Genomic DNA, 17,088 nt, shown 5'->3' with positions numbered 1-17,088 from the left:
TTGCCCATGGATGCATTGAGCCAGGAATCAAACTGCCGATCTTCACATTAACGGACGTCCCACTCTACCTCCTGAGCCACAGTTGCCCAAACATTGTGAAATTATTACAACATGAAGGGTTTTGCTGCTGCTTCTTTTTTTTTTTGGTCCAGAGTGAAATATATCGTGGCAGCTATTGGATGGATTGTCTTGAGATTTGCCACCGACATTTATCAGTTTGCTAAACTCCTGACTTTTCATCTGGCACCATAACCGTGTAATATTCATTAGTAGTTAAAATTCCTACAGTTATAGTAGTGTGTTATCATGCTAATTGTATGCACATGCTAATTAACTAACTGCATGCATTCAACTAAAAACATAGTTGACCCTAAATACGGCTGAGGCTGATGAAGTAAAGCCTGATAAGCTGAGTCTGACATGATTTAAACAGGTCACAGTACCCAGGACAGACCACCACCGAAACCCTGACATACTTAAAGCCCCTACAGGTAGGACTTTAACATTTTTTGACTTTGTTGACTCCCAGTGGCAGTTTCAGTAAAAGGTGGACAACAATGCAATTTTCAAGACATGGAATAACCTGTACCAGTTCTTGTGACCACTGAAGAAGAAGTCGATCAACGCCTTGATCGAGTGACGTCACAACCCTTGATCATGACTGTCCCTGATGATTTCATCTATGGCTTTTGTCTGAATGTAGACCCTCCTCCTGTTGTGACTCTTTACAGTTAACATTGTCAACTGACCACCTAAGAACCATCCTCCTACTAAGTTGACCCTTGACCTTGCCTATGTGTCACACTGTAAGGTCTGAATGCAAAATGCTCTCCCTTCCTGACTTTTGTTTCTTTGCTGATCACTGACTTAGTCTTACTGTATAAAATGCCTCCATTTCATTTGCTCTGGGTCATTCAACTGTGTCAGACCTGCTCTGTGTAAGTGTGCTCACCGATATCCCAGGAAATCAATAAACTCCACCATCACAGCAAACTTTGAACAAGGACTTGAGTGATTTTCTTCAACACCACCATAAAACAAAGCAGTCTTCTATTGACCCCTCATCACTGGTCACATGTGTCTAATGATTCTGACCAGTTCTACTAAAGTTTTTTTTTTCTTCTTGAAAAGGCAAGATTAGGTAATTATTAACAAGAAAAGAAGAAGAAAAACTGCAAAAATTCAAGGAAAGTCTGAAAAAAATAAGCATCATTTGTATAACAGAATAGGAGATTTATGTTGCAATTCCTTGTTAGGGGTCCTGACCCCCAGGTTGGGAACCGCTGATCTGGGCGACATTATTTGTAGAAAATAATCATTTAAGTGCAAAAGAACTTTAAATAATTATCAGGAATACACAGTCCAGTGTAGTGGGCGCGTACATTAAAAAATACACCCACTGTATATACTGTATGCAGTTTTTTCTTATTGGCACAAATCTTTACAAGTGTTTCATATAGGCTTTTAACAGACCTACTCAGTTTGCTACAAGACACTTTAAAAGCATCTGTATTTCTGTACTGCCAATGTTTTACGCTTTGTACTTATGTGCTTAGGTTGCTTTTAATAAGAGTTGAGAGAGTATGAGTGATGCATGGGGACTGTAAATTGGGAGGTATCCTAACTTTAGTGGCGGGTAAACCCCATTGTAACACTATGAGGAAAGGGGCATTTTATGGATTAAAATGTTTTTGTTTCATGGTTTCATTCTGGTGTTAACCCTGCTGTCAACTCTATGAATGAAGTCCACACCTCATTCTTCTATTTGTTGTGTTGGCCAATTGGCCGTCCATGTCCTTTTAGACCATTTTGAGGGGCATATACGCCATCTGCTGTTCATTCTCAGCAATCTGTCCTTGGTGCAACTGACAAGTGTCTCACTTATCATCTGCTATGTTGCTAAATGTTCTTTTGAGGTAACACCCCTGTGTTTCGACTGCATGTGAACGTGATATGACCATGACCTTACTCTTGAAATGGCTTAAAGGTTAGGTGGAAGGCTATGTGGGTCAGGTACTGGAGAGTATACATTTCATCCATGTTGTGAGAACTGTCTGATCACAGAGAATGCTTTCTCGTAAGATATTATCTGTCTGATAGTTGCTAAAACTTAGCCTGGCGCTGTGAACCTGTCTACTGCCCTCTGCTGTCTTGACGCCATGGGAAAATACTGGCTCAGAATTTTGGATGATTACCAAGGGTTGTGGAAATACCATCCATAATGTGATATGATGCCATTTACTGAATGGGTGTTATGAAATGTAGACCCCAAAACATTATTTTATTTTTAACCCTCATATGACACAAAAGTGATCTAAAAAGGTTTGGATGAATGTGGGACAGAGACAATTAATTGTATTTTTTCTTTTTATTCTGTTTAGTTACAGAAACATGTGAACTAAACACAGTAGTCAGAACAGGATTAAGTGGTGGCAAGCAGCAACAGTGGATTACTGTCTGCTAGAGTTTCGGGGAGTTTAAATCAGGGTCTAGGCGACCTGCTGCTGTCAGTCACTGGTACTGGGGGAAAGCCCGCACTGGAAGAACATACCATGGAAGCCAAAGAATAGGGGAGGAAAGAATGAGATGACCTAACCCTTGTTTCTATGCATTAAAAGAAAAATGGAATAATACATTTGAGAAATATAATTATGTCTCTGAATCTGTGATGACAATCTGTGAAGTGACACACAAATGCCCTGGGATATATACGTTTTGCTAATGCTTAAGAATTGCAAAGTGTTTTCATCATGGAGAAGATGTCATGGAAGATATATTTAAAATATTGTTGTATTTTAGACCTTTGTACAGCATGAAGTCATAACTTAATTATGGGCCTGACCAGCTGCATAAAGCAGCTGTCAGAATGGTAGTTGTGGAATACATTGTGTCACAAGCTCTTGGCCATGTCAGTCAATCCCTCTCAGCCCACTCACGTTTACCTTCAGTGTAAATATGGGCTCAACACTTTGACGTCAACATTTTATAGATATTATCATGATGCCACAACATTCCAGACAAACTGTAAAAGGAGCAGTCAAAAATGTGTGAGAGATAAAATGGATTTGATTGTTTTAAAGACAGCAGAAGATTGATACAATGTCAACAAACAAACATACGTTGCACGTACAACTAAGGCTCGAAAGTACAAGTGAGACTAAAGGCATCAATAACCTCATACTTGACACATTTTTGGTATACCATGGCTGCCTGTATCTATAGTCTGACACACAATTAGTGATCAGTAGCCATAACTACCTTTAATTACATAATTTAAAGTCTGCAATAAATACATACTATGCCTTACAACAAAATGAAAAGTAAATTCCCTCCACCTCCTTGGACAATGATAGGGCCTCTATCTCAATCTAGGTCTAATACAGGTTGACCTGAAAGGGTTTTGAACCAAAAGCGGAGATGTATCTAACATTGACAACACTGGGTCATGTTCAAAAAGGGTATTTTCTTCTGGGAATTTGGAAGCTTTAGGCGCCTGGGGGCAGATTACAGCAATTAAAATGTAACAAATCCAGGCTACTGTAATTCCTAATAAATACTGTAAAAATGTAAACACATTTTTTTACTTTAAATTTGACAACATTTAGGGCTATTGAACAAATATATAAATCTGAATCTCATCCCCATAATTTTATTGTGATTATTAATGTATGTTATTGTGTGGAGAAGGCTTTGAAAAAGCAATTAGACCTCACAGGGAAATAAAATATACATCAAGTAAAATTGCACGGTTAACAAAAATAAGAAAAGAATTGCTTCTATATAACTATATTTCTTTGTGGTGTCTGGACACATTTTTCTTAGGTGGTTGGTGATTAGGACCTAGACCTTGAAGATAAGCAACCAGACTTAATTTAAGGAAAATAGTTAAATAATTAAAGAGTCATTCCATGGAAACTGCTCAGATTTGGAATTTTAAGGGTTTTTTTTAATCACCAGAATGGTCTATTTCATAGCATGAAGAAAGTGTTAGTCTGCAATAAAACATATTTTGCAAGCTGAGGTGCTTTTTCTTTCTATTTAATTTTATACTAAAGCCAGTGACAGATTGTGTGTCGGAGAAGGTTTTGAAAAAAAAAGTACCAATAATCTACTAAAAGAAAACCAAAACTCACCACAATTTAATTTCTTGATTTAACTCTCAAATTACGTCATTTCCGCTGAAAGGAACAATACAGCATTTTGGTGCAGAAATACATTGTAACAAGGTACAACATGAAACTTATAGACAAACATAATCATGCTATTTTAACCAAAATATGTTTGATTAACACATTTAACATAAAGAGGGAAGCATTAATGCTCCTATAAACAAAAACCATTCATGCAATATGTATTGTTATATGAATGTGACAAGTCAGAATGAATATGAGAACATGACATAACAGTTTGAAAAATATATAAAAATTGTAATTTTGCTATTTCATTTTATTTCACTCCATGCTAATAAGTGCACCACTGAAAACAATATTGCCTCGTTTTTCACTTTAAATGTTTGGGACCCAAACTTTAATGGAATTACTCTATAACATATGGTATTTGACCTATTTATGAGCTGTTAAAACATATGCGCTGACATGTGTGCTGCTACTGATAGCTTCCACTCTGCAGGTGTATTTTGGTAGTAATCTTCAGCATTATGAGTTGTTTACGACTTGACTGTCCGAGCTGTAGTCTGCAGCCTGCAACAGTGTGCAGCCCAGCAGAGGCCGGGCCAGGCTGCTCTCCCTCCCCGACCTCACCAACAGGCTATCTCCTATCTCCACAGTAAATGACAAGTCTATTTTGGAAAGGAGGCAGCGCCGAAACAGGCACGTCAGCTATTTGGCATCATGAGGTACCGGAGAAGAAAGAAAAAATAAGTCTAGTCAACCGCCCACTGCAGGAGACTGGGGGATGTTCCACCACCCTGAATTTACAACCATTACAAGGATATTTGAGCTCAAAGAAGACTTTTTTGTTTTGTTTTTTTAATTGGGATTCCTAAACACAAATGTTGGAGTTTTCATCCGGAAAGTTTGACGGCCATCTGACGTTTTAGCCTACATGATTCACCTGTGTGGCTGAAGACTCAAGGTGAAAAAGTAGTTTAATGTTTGGCTGAAAATGAATACTAGCTTTTATACCAAATGTAACATGAATAATTATACCGACAATCTGACCTAACTTATAGCCGTGTTTCAATTTATTTTGAACTGAAATGTAACAAACTACCATACATTAACACCTGTAATGGTTTACTATTACAATCACTTCTTTGACTATCACTTCTTTGAGCCAGTATCCAGTATTTAACCTGATGGGAGCTACAGTAGTTTCAAGCTCGGTTGCTCCAATTTTCGCTGTTTTACAAGGCATAGCCTACATATGTGACAGAATACCAACGTGATTTCTAAAAGTTGTTTTCATTAGCTTATTGTAAGAGATGAAGTTATGTTTCTCAATTGGGAAGTTTATCAAACAGCTGATGGGTCCCTTTCGCTTCTACAAATGGCAATGGACAGAGACGGGGCCTGACAGCTGAGGTTATTTTTGGGACAGGCGGTTCAAGCGACAGAGGTGACAAAGCTGGCAAATGTCACTCTTTGAAAGGCACATATCTACTCTATTTGACCTTGTTACAGGGGAATTTATTTGTTGTTGTGTTATTAAACTACCTTCCCATTGAATAGGCTGTAGGGCAAGAAGTTAAGTTCTTTGTATTCATGAGTGTGTCTGCTCAGCCATGACAGGGGTATGTTCACTGACACTTACTGTAAGTGCCAGCTATAAATATGCCAATCTCAACTCAGGGTTTATATTTATTTTCACAGCACAACATATTTCTAGAGTACACAAAGAAAGTGTCACATCTCACAATTGCTTGGCACATTTGACCAGATCTCTTATTTTCAATAAGTAATGTAAAATGTTTGACACAAACCTTGTGTGATACAAATCCAAAACAACAAAAATGATACAAAAGAGGGGTCATTTGTTACAGTTAAATAAGATATTGTATTTATTTATCCACTATCCACTATAGGGCTGCAACGATTATTTTTTCAATGAACTCAGTAGTCTTGAAAATTTTATTAAATGTCAGAAGATGGTGAAAAATGCTAATTACTGTTTCCTTAAGACCAAAGTGACGTCTTCTTTTGTCCCAAATAACAGTTCACAAGACTAAAAGATAATTGAAGACTAAAGAAACCAGAAAATATAAACATCTGAAAGCTAGAATAACATTCAACCTTTTTTCTTATTTTTCCTTAAAAATAAAAACGATTCATTAATTATCAATATAGTTGTCGATTTATGTTCGACATTTATTTAGATTTATAATCGTTGCAGTTACAATCCACTATTCTCCCTGCTAATTTCTTAAGCTCGTTAATTTTGTGTTGTAATATTCACCTTTTCTTTGATTATAGGAACAAACAATGGATCAAAATTTGTTTGGAGGGGTCCCCAGGTTTCTCACCCGCCCTAAGGCATTCTCTGTGTGTGTTGGCAAGGATGCCACACTGAGCTGCACTATCGTGGGCAGCCCAACCCCACTGATCACCTGGGAAAAGGAAAAGCTGAAGCTGACATCTGGGGGCCGCTTCAAGACCGTGGGGGATGGAGATGTGTACCGCTTGACCATCTATGATTTAACACTGGATGATAGTGGTCAGTACATGTGCCGGGCCAAAAACAGCGTTGGGGAAGCTTATGCTGCTGTAACCCTCAAAGTGGCCCTGCCAACAGAGATGGCTCAGACGGCCCCTGTTTTCATAGTTAAGCCTGCCTCTACACGTGTGGATTTGGGAGGTGATGTTGTTTTCCACTGCCGCGTAGCAGCATATCCTGATGCCAACTTTGACTGGGAAAAGGATGGGCGCTACTTGGGGGAGACTAACCGCATCAAGATGGTTTCAGACAGTGACAGCAGCACCTTGAAGATCCAGAGTGTACGTAATCTAGACAGCGGCACCTACACCTGCAGGGCCCAGAACACTGTGGGTCGTTCAAAGGCTGCAGCAGCTCTTGTCGTAGACTCCCAGGATTCCCGCCGCCTGGCTGGAGACAAGAGCACCTCCCTCCTCTCTCATCTACAAAAACGCAAAGAAGAAATGAAGAAGGACATCACAGTCTATCGCACTGAAGATAGCTCCTCGGTTTCTTCCTCCACAACCAACATCACAGATGGTTTAGGTCTGGAATATGAGATGAGAGCATCTGCACTGGCAAAGCTGCCCAAAGGTGTGTTCACCCGTACCTGCACTGTGACTGAGGGCAAACATGCCAAACTTAGCTGCTTTGTGACAGGTCACCCCAAACCCCATATTACTTGGAGGAAGGATGGAACAAACATGAGCGAGGGCCGTAGGCACGTCATCTATGAAGATCATGCTGAGAACTTCATCCTCAAGATCCTGTACTGCAAGCAGGCTGACAATGGTCTCTATACTTGCAATGCTACGAATATGGCCGGGCAGACCTACAGTGCTGTGTTGGTGACAGTAAAAGGTAAGCCTTCTTCAAAAATTGATTCTTATAGACACGTTCAGTGTCTATAACCAATAGCAGCAATGGCAAACTCATTTTTTTGCAAATTCACATTTGAGGAAATCCTCTCCAAGTGAGCTTTCATTAGACACATCAGAATCAGAATCAGAAAACTTTATTGATCCCACTAAGGGCAATTCATTTGCAGCTAACATCATCAGACATACATCACCCATAGAACATCCAAACAAGTGCATCGTTTGTCAGCAAGTATAACACTATAAACACTCCAAACCATTTTAGGGCCAGCATTTACAGCATCTTCCTAACATGTACAGGGAGGGATTAAAGGATGAGGCTGATGTTAAATCCAATAAATAGACAAACAGTCAGTTAGTCTGTCTTCTCAATAGTTTCTCCCGTGACAAAGCCCTAAGCCCAATTGTTCCCACTGAAATATTTAAAAAGGGCCACAAATATGCAGTGTCGTTTACTAAAAAGGCTTAGTAATTTCATATATCAGCTAGGCACTGTAGTTTTTAGCAAACATGACTCAAGCAGGAATAAATAGTGCACTGGTTAGGGACTATTTACAGCTGTGGATTAATACACATTTGGTGCTCCAGTGAATATTTACAGCAGCAGACTGGCGTATGTGAGTCTGACCTTAAAATAAACTACAGTGCCCTTCATCCAGTTCAACAGTGTAGATAATGCTGTTCATTTAATCACAATAAGCTGTATGCTAGCAGGATAAACTCAGTCTTGGCAATTACAGTACTGTACGTGTTCACATCTCTACTGAAGCTTCTTTTAAACCTTTAAAAATGTCTGTGGCAATTTTCACAACAAGGTTGAATTCTGTCTCATCCTCCGAAGGAGGGTGTAGTGTTGCATCTATTTTCTGCTGGTGATGAGTAGTTCACAGTTGCTAAGATGGTCACTCTTTTACAGGAGCCCATTGGCACCACCGCTAGTGTGACTTCCCTTGTGCAGAAATTGGCAAAAAGATGGAATTAGTAAAGTGATCCATGTCCTTAGTTGATCTGACATGGATCAACTACTACAGAGTTGACCTGCTATTCATTTTAGCCAAAGGCTTTGTCACTGAAGAACCTGTTAATTGTTAGTGATAGAAAATGGATGCTTCTGATGTTTACCTTGCAGTTTGTTAGTAGGTTGGATTTTAGTGGAAGTTTTGCATCTGAATGGTCTATGAAGTTTTACCTTGTGGTATTGTGTTCATATGCACAATAAATACAATACACATTATCTACCGAACTGAATAAAAAGAAAAATACAGTACAGAGAAGAGAAATGGTAAGAACAGTACAGTGCTAGAGTCCCTTCTGATGTTCTGAAGTACATCCACATTATACATATGAGAAACAATTTCCTATTCATTTTAAACAAAACAAACAAAACATTGTATACAAAAAACTAAATTTAACATTTTAACATTGGATCACTTTAATATGAAACAGTGGGGTCTTGGTAAAAAGGTCAGACACATTACTGGGTAGATAATCTAGGAAACCACTTTTTTTTTTTTTTTTTAAATACTAATGATGTTCTGTGTGGTTAAAGCTTGTGAGTAATTTACGATATAACATCCTTCTGTATCTCACATTATTGATGTGTTTTTCATGGAACCTAATATTCTTTAATACAAATATTGAACTACTAAGCCATTGAACACCTCATTTGTCCTTTGAAAGTTATGGAAATGTAAACTTTGCATGTATGTTGTGTGAATACTTCGAATGATTTACTGAACCCAGCGGACTTCTCCCATAACTCAAAGGAGAGTTACACGTTTCAACACTTGATATCTCAAGTATCCACTGTTTAAACTGTTGGGTGAGATCCAAAGTATGGATATGGATACATTTTGAAATAGTAACCCTCGTTTGTGGTTCATAGTATTTTAAAAAAAAACCAAGAACACACCAGGAGGGGAAATGTACAGGATGAACTCTGCAACCTCCATTGCAATATGTAGTGGTTGTGGCGAACATGTTCTAACATGTAGTCCACATTAATGAAAGTTAAAGCTAGAATGCAAAACTTTTGTCTCACCCTTCTAGCAGTGAGAGTTATTTCAAAGACACTGTCGATGCATGCTTACGTCATAAGCCCTGCGTAGCGTACTCTATTGCTACTGTTGGGGCTGTAAAACGGTGGATAAATTGTTTTGAATATCAAATAACCCCTGTGAAATGACTGTTTTCACTATCAGAATTTGATCCATTCAGTCTAATAACATTCGTAAGATCTTGAAGAGGTGCACATTTAAATTATTTTATCTCCTTCCAAGTTAGCAGAGGGCTAACTGGAAGTTAGCCGCTAGGTTGGCGGAAATTTCTGGTGCGCATACTTATCTGGTGGGGATAGGCTTAATCAGCATGGTGCAGGTTCTCACAATGTCCCGCATACAGGTTTAAATAAATACAGTTTTTACAGATTATCAGTGACATTACATATTTTGCATTTCTAAGCACACTGTGTTTTGCATTATTTAGCTAATGAACTGTAAACAATTATTAATCTTTCTAACATTTTTTAAAACATTTTTATTTTCTTCCAGATGACAATTGCTAAACCATGCAATCACCTCATGAAAAGGATCATTTCAATTTGGAACTTTCATTCACTGAAACCATTTTTTCAGCAAATTCTCAAATCTTAGATACTGGATTAGTCAGAATGCATAACCGTGGAAAAATAATGTAACTTTCACCAAATACTGGTATTTAATAGATGAGATGCCCATTGTGATGGGTTACCTATTTCAAAGCAAGTTTAAAGTTTCTCTAAGTTTATTATAACAGTATAATGGTTGACAGTATTTTAAAATATGTCAATATGTAAGTAAGATTGTATGGCAGTGTAACTTGAAAGTAACTGTTCTTCTTTACCTTACCGTCAGAGCCTAAGGTCCCATTCAGGAGGAAGCTGCAAGATGTGGAGGTTCAAGAGAAAAAGTCAGCCACACTGACATGTGAGGTGCCTGTCAGTGCCAGCCATGCCAACTGGTTTATGGAGGAAACTCATCTGGAGCAAAATACAAAGTATCATATTGAGGAAGAAGGCACCCTGCGTCGTCTCACTATACACAACGTCACCACCAACGATGATGGTGTTTATATCTGCGAGATGAAAGAGGGCAGTCGCACTGTGGCTGAGCTCACTGTCCTAGGTATGTCGGTATATCACAGTGATATTATCAAGTGAAATTAATGCAACCTTATTAAATACTGCTACAAGCAAGGGCATTTTACAGTGTTAATCTATTTCATATCTGTTTCACATCTGTTACCTAGAAATGTCTTTTGTCCTCAGTTTTATCTCCTACACTACTCAATGCATTTCTTTATGTAACATCTACTTGGTTCCATATTCCAGGTAACATTACTAAGAAGCTTCCTCGAAAGACAGTAGTTCCTATCAGTGACACTGTCATCTTCTGTGTGGAGCTGGAGCATCCCTGCCCTGATGTATACTGGACCCGCAATGGCGAGAAGCTAAAGGAAGATTCCCGTATTTCCATTGCGTGTGTGCTCAGACAATACACTCTCACAATTAGAGAGTGCCGGGCAGATGACTCAGGAGAGGTGGCCTTTGTGGCTGGAGACTGCAAGACGTCCACTCGATTCTCTGTCACTGGTGAGGATTATACCTGGGGAAATGTTATCACAAACTAATTGTTGTTTTGATTTATTTGCAATACTGTATGGAAGAGGGTCAGCACAATTTGTATTTTGTCTTTTAAGTTTTGAATTACAGATAACTTTACAGAACACTCTAAGTAGTACTGTTGATTATCTTAACTGTCTTGTATTAATTGTATGGTTGTCTCTAGCAGACCCAACCCATATATTACCAACACAAATAAAAAAATCATACTTTTATACTTTTGCTTAAAAGCAACAATTATACAATGTAAAATAAGTTTTGACATCAGTACTTTGATTTTACAAAGTAACTTGGACTGCTTGGACTGAACTTAGGTACTGCTCCAATCGGTCAAGTAGTAAATGAGTATCATAAAATATATAAATTTTGGCCTAGTGGACTCTGTTGTGAAGCTATGTTGACTTCATGTTTCAGTAATAAAGCTGTTAAAATGTTAACATAACTGAGAGGAATGCTGTACAACTAAAAGTAAAACTCAGTCAGTCTTTTACTTCAATCACTTAACACTCTTCTGGTCATATAAAGAGCCTGACCATCACTGTTTCTGCTCTAGCTGCAAGGAAGCATCCTCCTGATCCCCCAGTTGATGCTGTGGTGCAGAACAAGACTGACTCATCCATTACCATTCAGTGGTCTCCTCCTGACAGTGATCGCCCCGTGCCCATCAAGAGCTACATTGTGGAGAGGAGGAAGGTTGGCGCTCAGACATGGCAGAGGTGTAATGCTGGAGAAACACTTATCTCATCAGAGATCACTATCTGTAACTTCATTGAAGAAGCCAGCTACGAATTCCGTATCTCTGCTGTCAATGACTTCGGTCAGAGTCCCTACCTGGAAGTGCCTGGAAGCTTCTATCTTGGTAAAACTGATATGTGTCCTTACTATGTGCTGTTGTTGTATGTCACTATACTGACTATACAGACTGCTTAAAGCCTTATTCTCTCATATGTTGTTTATCTTTTACTTTCAGAACCCACTGCAGAAGTCAGGAAAGGCCTGATGAACAGCACTGCATTCTTTGGTGAGGAGTTCTCTATCTCTGTGGAGCTGTCTGCTGTCTGTTCTGGCTTCTGGTCTCTAAATGGCCGCCTCCTGCGCAGTGGAGGCGACTACCTCATCACCAGGTCCAAGAACACACACACTCTGCTCATAAGAGAAGTGACCATGGAAATAAACAGAGCTGAAGTCAAGTTTGTGGGTGGAGGCTCACAGAGCAGTTGCATCATAACTGTGAAGGGTAATCTCATTGATACATTGTTTTTTACATTTTTTTAGTACAAGTCAAAAATTTGGATACACTTTTCATCCAAGTGAATGGGAAGGTGTGTCCAAACCTTTAACTGTGCATTGTCATTTGTTGTGAAAAGCAAACCATTACTGCCCTTCTTACTTGACATATTTTTCAGTCCCTCCTGTTAGATTCACTAATAAGTCAGAACAGAAGAAGGAGGTGACCTGCAGTGCCCAAGACACTGCTCAGCTGACTGCTGAGGTGTCAGAATACGATGCACAGGTTTGTGATGGGAACATATGTCATTTCCAGTTTTTATATACCTTTGACTTTACCAGTATACAGGTGTGAAAAACGTACTTGAGTAGAAAACTAAAGTACTCTTTTAATCCACTTACTTACTATTATGTATATTTTGACAATCTGTTTCCCATTTGTTTCTTCAGGTGGTTTGGATGAAAAATGGACGGGAGTTGAAAATGGGCAAGAAGTATGAATATGTGATCACTGAACGGAAGCGGACCCTGATGATACACAATGTTACAGAGGAAGATGTGGGCATATATGAGTGTGTTTTAGCTGAAGACAGAATGTCCATGCAACTCACTCTTAAAGGTACACTCATCAAATTTATTGGCACCTACTGCAGCTTTACAGTTTATCACAGCACATGGTTGACAATCTGAAAATGTGTTGATGTTGGCATGTGAAGCAAAGGTTTTGTTAAATACCACATTTTTGTCTTGCTCATTGCAAGATTATTTCATAAAGAGGGCTGGTTAGTCAATTTGTGTAACATGTATAGCATGAGGGTAAAGGTTAGGGCCTGTAGTACAGCCTTCATAATGCAGACAGTGTGTTATACCACATGACAGACCTGCTCTGATGGCTGCTAGCATATGTATGAGTCATCTAATATGGAAAAATGGGAAAAAAAGTGTCTTCCCACACATGAGCTGCCCTGATAAAAAAATCGAATATGCATTTACATTTCAGATGCATTCATCATCAACTAAAAGATACATTGATAAAAGAAAACCAACTAAATACTATTTTTTCCCTCTCTTCTTTTCTAAGATGAACCTGCCAAGTTTCTGAACAAGGCCAGAGGTACCATGGGAATGTCATCGACCCTTAAAGGAGATCTTGAGCTGACCTGTGAGGTTTCTCCTGCCAGCGCAACCGTTTTGTGGAGAAAAGATCAAGTGGAGATCACTGAGGACCAAAGAACTACCATGATCTCTAAAGGGACTCAAAGGAAACTCATTATCATGAAAGCCAAGAAAAGTGACGAAGGACATTACTCCTGTGAGACAGCAGCAGATAAAGTCACATTCCAGGTCAAGATAAAAGGTAAGACTGCATGATGTATTTGCAGGACATAGAACAGCTTTGTAGACAGCATGTCGCAGGCTGAATTACAGGAAACATTCTTTTTCTCTCAGAAACTCAAGCCCAAGCTGCCTTCTCCAACAAGGAGTCAGTCCAGCAGGAGGTAAAAGCTACTATCTCCCAAAAAGCCACTCTTAGTTGCAATGTGTCTGACACCAAGACAGAGGTGAAATGGTATAAAGACGGCAAGCAGTTGATATCCAGTAAGACGATATACTCAGAAACCAAAGGCAATACCCGTCAGCTGGTGATTGAAAAGGTGGAGAAGAAGGATGCTGGAGAGTATACCTGCGAAGCTGGAGGAGATAAGCTGGTCTTCAAGATATTTGTGTCAGGTAGAACTGAACGTTTGATCAATTATATGCACACAATTACCTTCTGTGTCTATGAGCTATCAACATGAAATTGTGCCAAAGTTTTAGAGGGAGTAAATTACTACACATTTAGCTATCTTTGTACAATATTTCTTTAGGTTGTTATAGCAATTTTAATACTCTGACATAATCTGCTGATAAGTTTTGTTGAAGCATGCCTGCCTTAATACATAAATAATTAAAACAATTTGAATAATCACATTTGTTGCAATCTACTCGGATTGTATCACTTTAAATCTTCAGTCCTGTGCTGTATATCTTCTTTTATCAAGCTAAAGAAATTGTTATACTGCCTCTAATATAATGTAGTCTCTAATATAAATGTTTACCTGTGCCCATAATGACACTGTATAACATTTCTAATTAACTTTACCTTCAGAGCAACAGTCAGCATTCTTCAACAAGGAATCAGTCCAAAAGGAAGTGAAAGCCACTGTCTCCCAAAAAGCCACTCTTAGCTGTGAGGCAGTTGATACCAAGACAGAGGTGAAATGGTACAAGGATGGAAAGCTGCTGACTTCCAGCAAGACAATACATGCAGAGTCAAAGGGCAAGAGTCGTCAGCTGGTGATAGACAGTGTGGAGAAGAAAGATGCTGGAGAGTACACCTGTGAGGCTGGGACTGAGAAATTGGCCTTTAAGATACATGTGGCAGGTAAGACACCATGTCAAATTAACACAGCAATCATTAATAGTAGTAAGCCCTGAATGAATAGCACCTGATATTTTCCCTTTCATGACTCCTCCATCAGAAGCCCAGTCAGCCTTCGTCAGTAAAGAGTCTGTGCAGAAGGAAGTGAAAGCCACTGTCTCCCAAAAAGCCACTCTTAGCTGTGAGGTAGCTGATACCAAGACAGAGGTGAAATGGTTCAAGGATGGAAAGCTGCTGACTTCCAGCAAGACAATACATGCAGAGTCAAAGGGCAAGAGTCGCCAGCTGATGATAGACAGTGTGGAGAAGAAAGATTCTGGAGAGTACATCTGTGAAGCTGGGACTGAGAAACTGGTCTTTAAGATACATGTGGCAGGTAAGATCACACAGCAGTCATTACTTATTGGATGGTCAGCAGTAATCTCTGAATGAATAGCACCTGATATTTTCCCTTTCATGACTCCTCCATCAGAAGCCCAGTCAGCCTTCGTCAGTAAAGAGTCTGTGCAGAAGGAAGTGAAAGCCACTGTCTCCCAAAAAGCCACTCTTAGCTGTGAGGTAGTTGATACCAAGACAGAGGTGAAATGGTTCAAGGATGGAAAGCTGCTGACTTCCAGCAAGACAATACATGCAGAGTCAAAGGGCAAGAGTCGCCAGCTGATGATAGACAGTGTGGAGAAGAAAGATTCTGGAGAGTACATCTGTGAAGCTGGGACTGAGAAACTGGTCTTTAAGATACATGTGGCAGGTAAGACACCATATCATATTCACACAGCATTCATTACTTATTGGATGATTAGTAGTTAGTTCTGACTGAATAGCACCTGATATGTTTTCCCTGCCTTACTCCTCCATCAGAAGCCCAGTCAGCTTTTGTCAGTAAAGAATCTGTGCAGAAGGAAGTGAAAGCCACTTTCTCCCAGAAAGCCACTCTTAGCTGTGAGGTAGCTGATACCAAGACAGAGGTGAAATGGTACAAGGATGGAAAGCTGCTGACTTCCAGCAAGACAATACATGCAGAGTCAAAGGGCAAGAGTCGCCAGCTGGTGATTGACAGTGTGGAGAAGAAAGATTCTGGAGAGTACATCTGTGAAGCTGGGACTGAGAAACTGGTCTTTAAAATACATGTGGCAGGTAAGATCACACAGCAGTCTTATTAGATGATTAGCAGTAATCTCTGAATGAATAGCACCTGATATTTTCCCTTTCATGACTCCTCCATCAGAAGCCCAGTCAGCCTTCATCAGTAAAGAGTCTGTACAGAAGGAAGTGAAAGCCACTCTCTCCCAGAAAGCCACTCTTAGTTGTGAGGTAGCTGATACCAAGACAGAGGTAAAATGGTTCAAGGATGGAAAGCTGCTCACTTCCAGCAAGACAATATATGCAGAGTCAAAGGGCAAGAGTCGCCAGCTGGTGATAGCCAGTGTGGAGAAGAAAGATGCTGGAGAGTACATCTGTGAGGCTGGGACTGAGAAGCTGGTCTTCAAAATCCAGCTGGCAGGTAGGGGAAAGGATTAAACACCCAGTACTGTTATTTAAATGGGCATTGCATATAAAATAAATCCAAGATGCATTTGAATTGAAACCTAGTTTTTATCACTGGCTCACACAGTGTTACAGTGTTAAACTGTAATATACATGAAAATGAAAAGTATAGGTAATCAAAATATTGAAATACATTTTTCTTACTCGTTTTTCTTGCATAATTCTTTAAAACATGTTTTTATAAACACTGAGCTGGAGAATATTTTGTGTTTCCTATTTGAGTCTGTGGGTGTGATTAAGTTTCAAGTTTATTTTATTTATATAGCACTTTAAAAAGCATATAAATGTCATTAATTAATTGTCATTGCATTGATGGCGGCTTCAATTATGAGATATTTTGCTCAAAGGTGCAGTGTTGACTTTGATACTAATATTATTAGATAATAGTTGAAATTACAGTATGTGAATATTTGGAGTTTTGTCCATTTGACATTCTTCAGTACAGTTTATGGCTCTGTGTTTTACACCTATAAAGCTTGCTTGTGTTTGTCCAGTTCATACAAAGCAGTGTGTATGCTGTAGTTTTAGGGTTCTGTCCATTTTCATATTGGTAATTGTGCTGCCACTATATCTCCCTTCTACTTCTAAGTCAAGGCTAAATCTGCTTTCCTCAACAAAGAGTCAGTCCAGAAGTAGGTCAAAGCCACTCTATGTCTACTCTATGTTGTGAGGTAGTCGATAACAAGAGAGAAGAAAAATGGTAAAAG

The 17,088-nt window shown here is 39.2% G+C and overlaps 1 protein-coding gene across 1 annotated transcript in view; it reads left to right on the top strand.

Moving 5' to 3' along the window:
* Nucleotides 1–6,440: 6,440 nt before the first annotated feature.
* Nucleotides 6,441–17,088, top strand: part of obscnb (obscurin, cytoskeletal calmodulin and titin-interacting RhoGEF b) — a 57,019-nt gene continuing 46,371 nt past the window's right edge. Inside the window, exons 1-13 of the mRNA XM_062428214.1 lie at nucleotides 6,441–7,512; nucleotides 10,421–10,690; nucleotides 10,897–11,157; nucleotides 11,741–12,046; nucleotides 12,158–12,424; nucleotides 12,594–12,700; nucleotides 12,865–13,033; nucleotides 13,496–13,771; nucleotides 13,864–14,145; nucleotides 14,564–14,839; nucleotides 14,937–15,212; nucleotides 15,309–15,584; nucleotides 15,695–15,970. Coding sequence (XP_062284198.1) covers nucleotides 6,441–7,512; nucleotides 10,421–10,690; nucleotides 10,897–11,157; nucleotides 11,741–12,046; nucleotides 12,158–12,424; nucleotides 12,594–12,700; nucleotides 12,865–13,033; nucleotides 13,496–13,771; nucleotides 13,864–14,145; nucleotides 14,564–14,839; nucleotides 14,937–15,212; nucleotides 15,309–15,584; nucleotides 15,695–15,970 — 4,114 coding nt within the window. The remainder of the gene's footprint in view (nucleotides 7,513–10,420; nucleotides 10,691–10,896; nucleotides 11,158–11,740; nucleotides 12,047–12,157; nucleotides 12,425–12,593; nucleotides 12,701–12,864; nucleotides 13,034–13,495; nucleotides 13,772–13,863; nucleotides 14,146–14,563; nucleotides 14,840–14,936; nucleotides 15,213–15,308; nucleotides 15,585–15,694; nucleotides 15,971–17,088) is intronic.

The sequence above is a fragment of the Scomber scombrus genome, chromosome 11, assembly GCF_963691925.1.
Source record: "Scomber scombrus chromosome 11, fScoSco1.1, whole genome shotgun sequence".
In the NCBI taxonomy this organism is placed as follows: Eukaryota; Metazoa; Chordata; class Actinopteri; order Scombriformes; family Scombridae; genus Scomber; species Scomber scombrus.
Note: the sequence above shows the minus strand (reverse complement) of the source record. Positions and strands in the feature narration are given on the sequence as shown.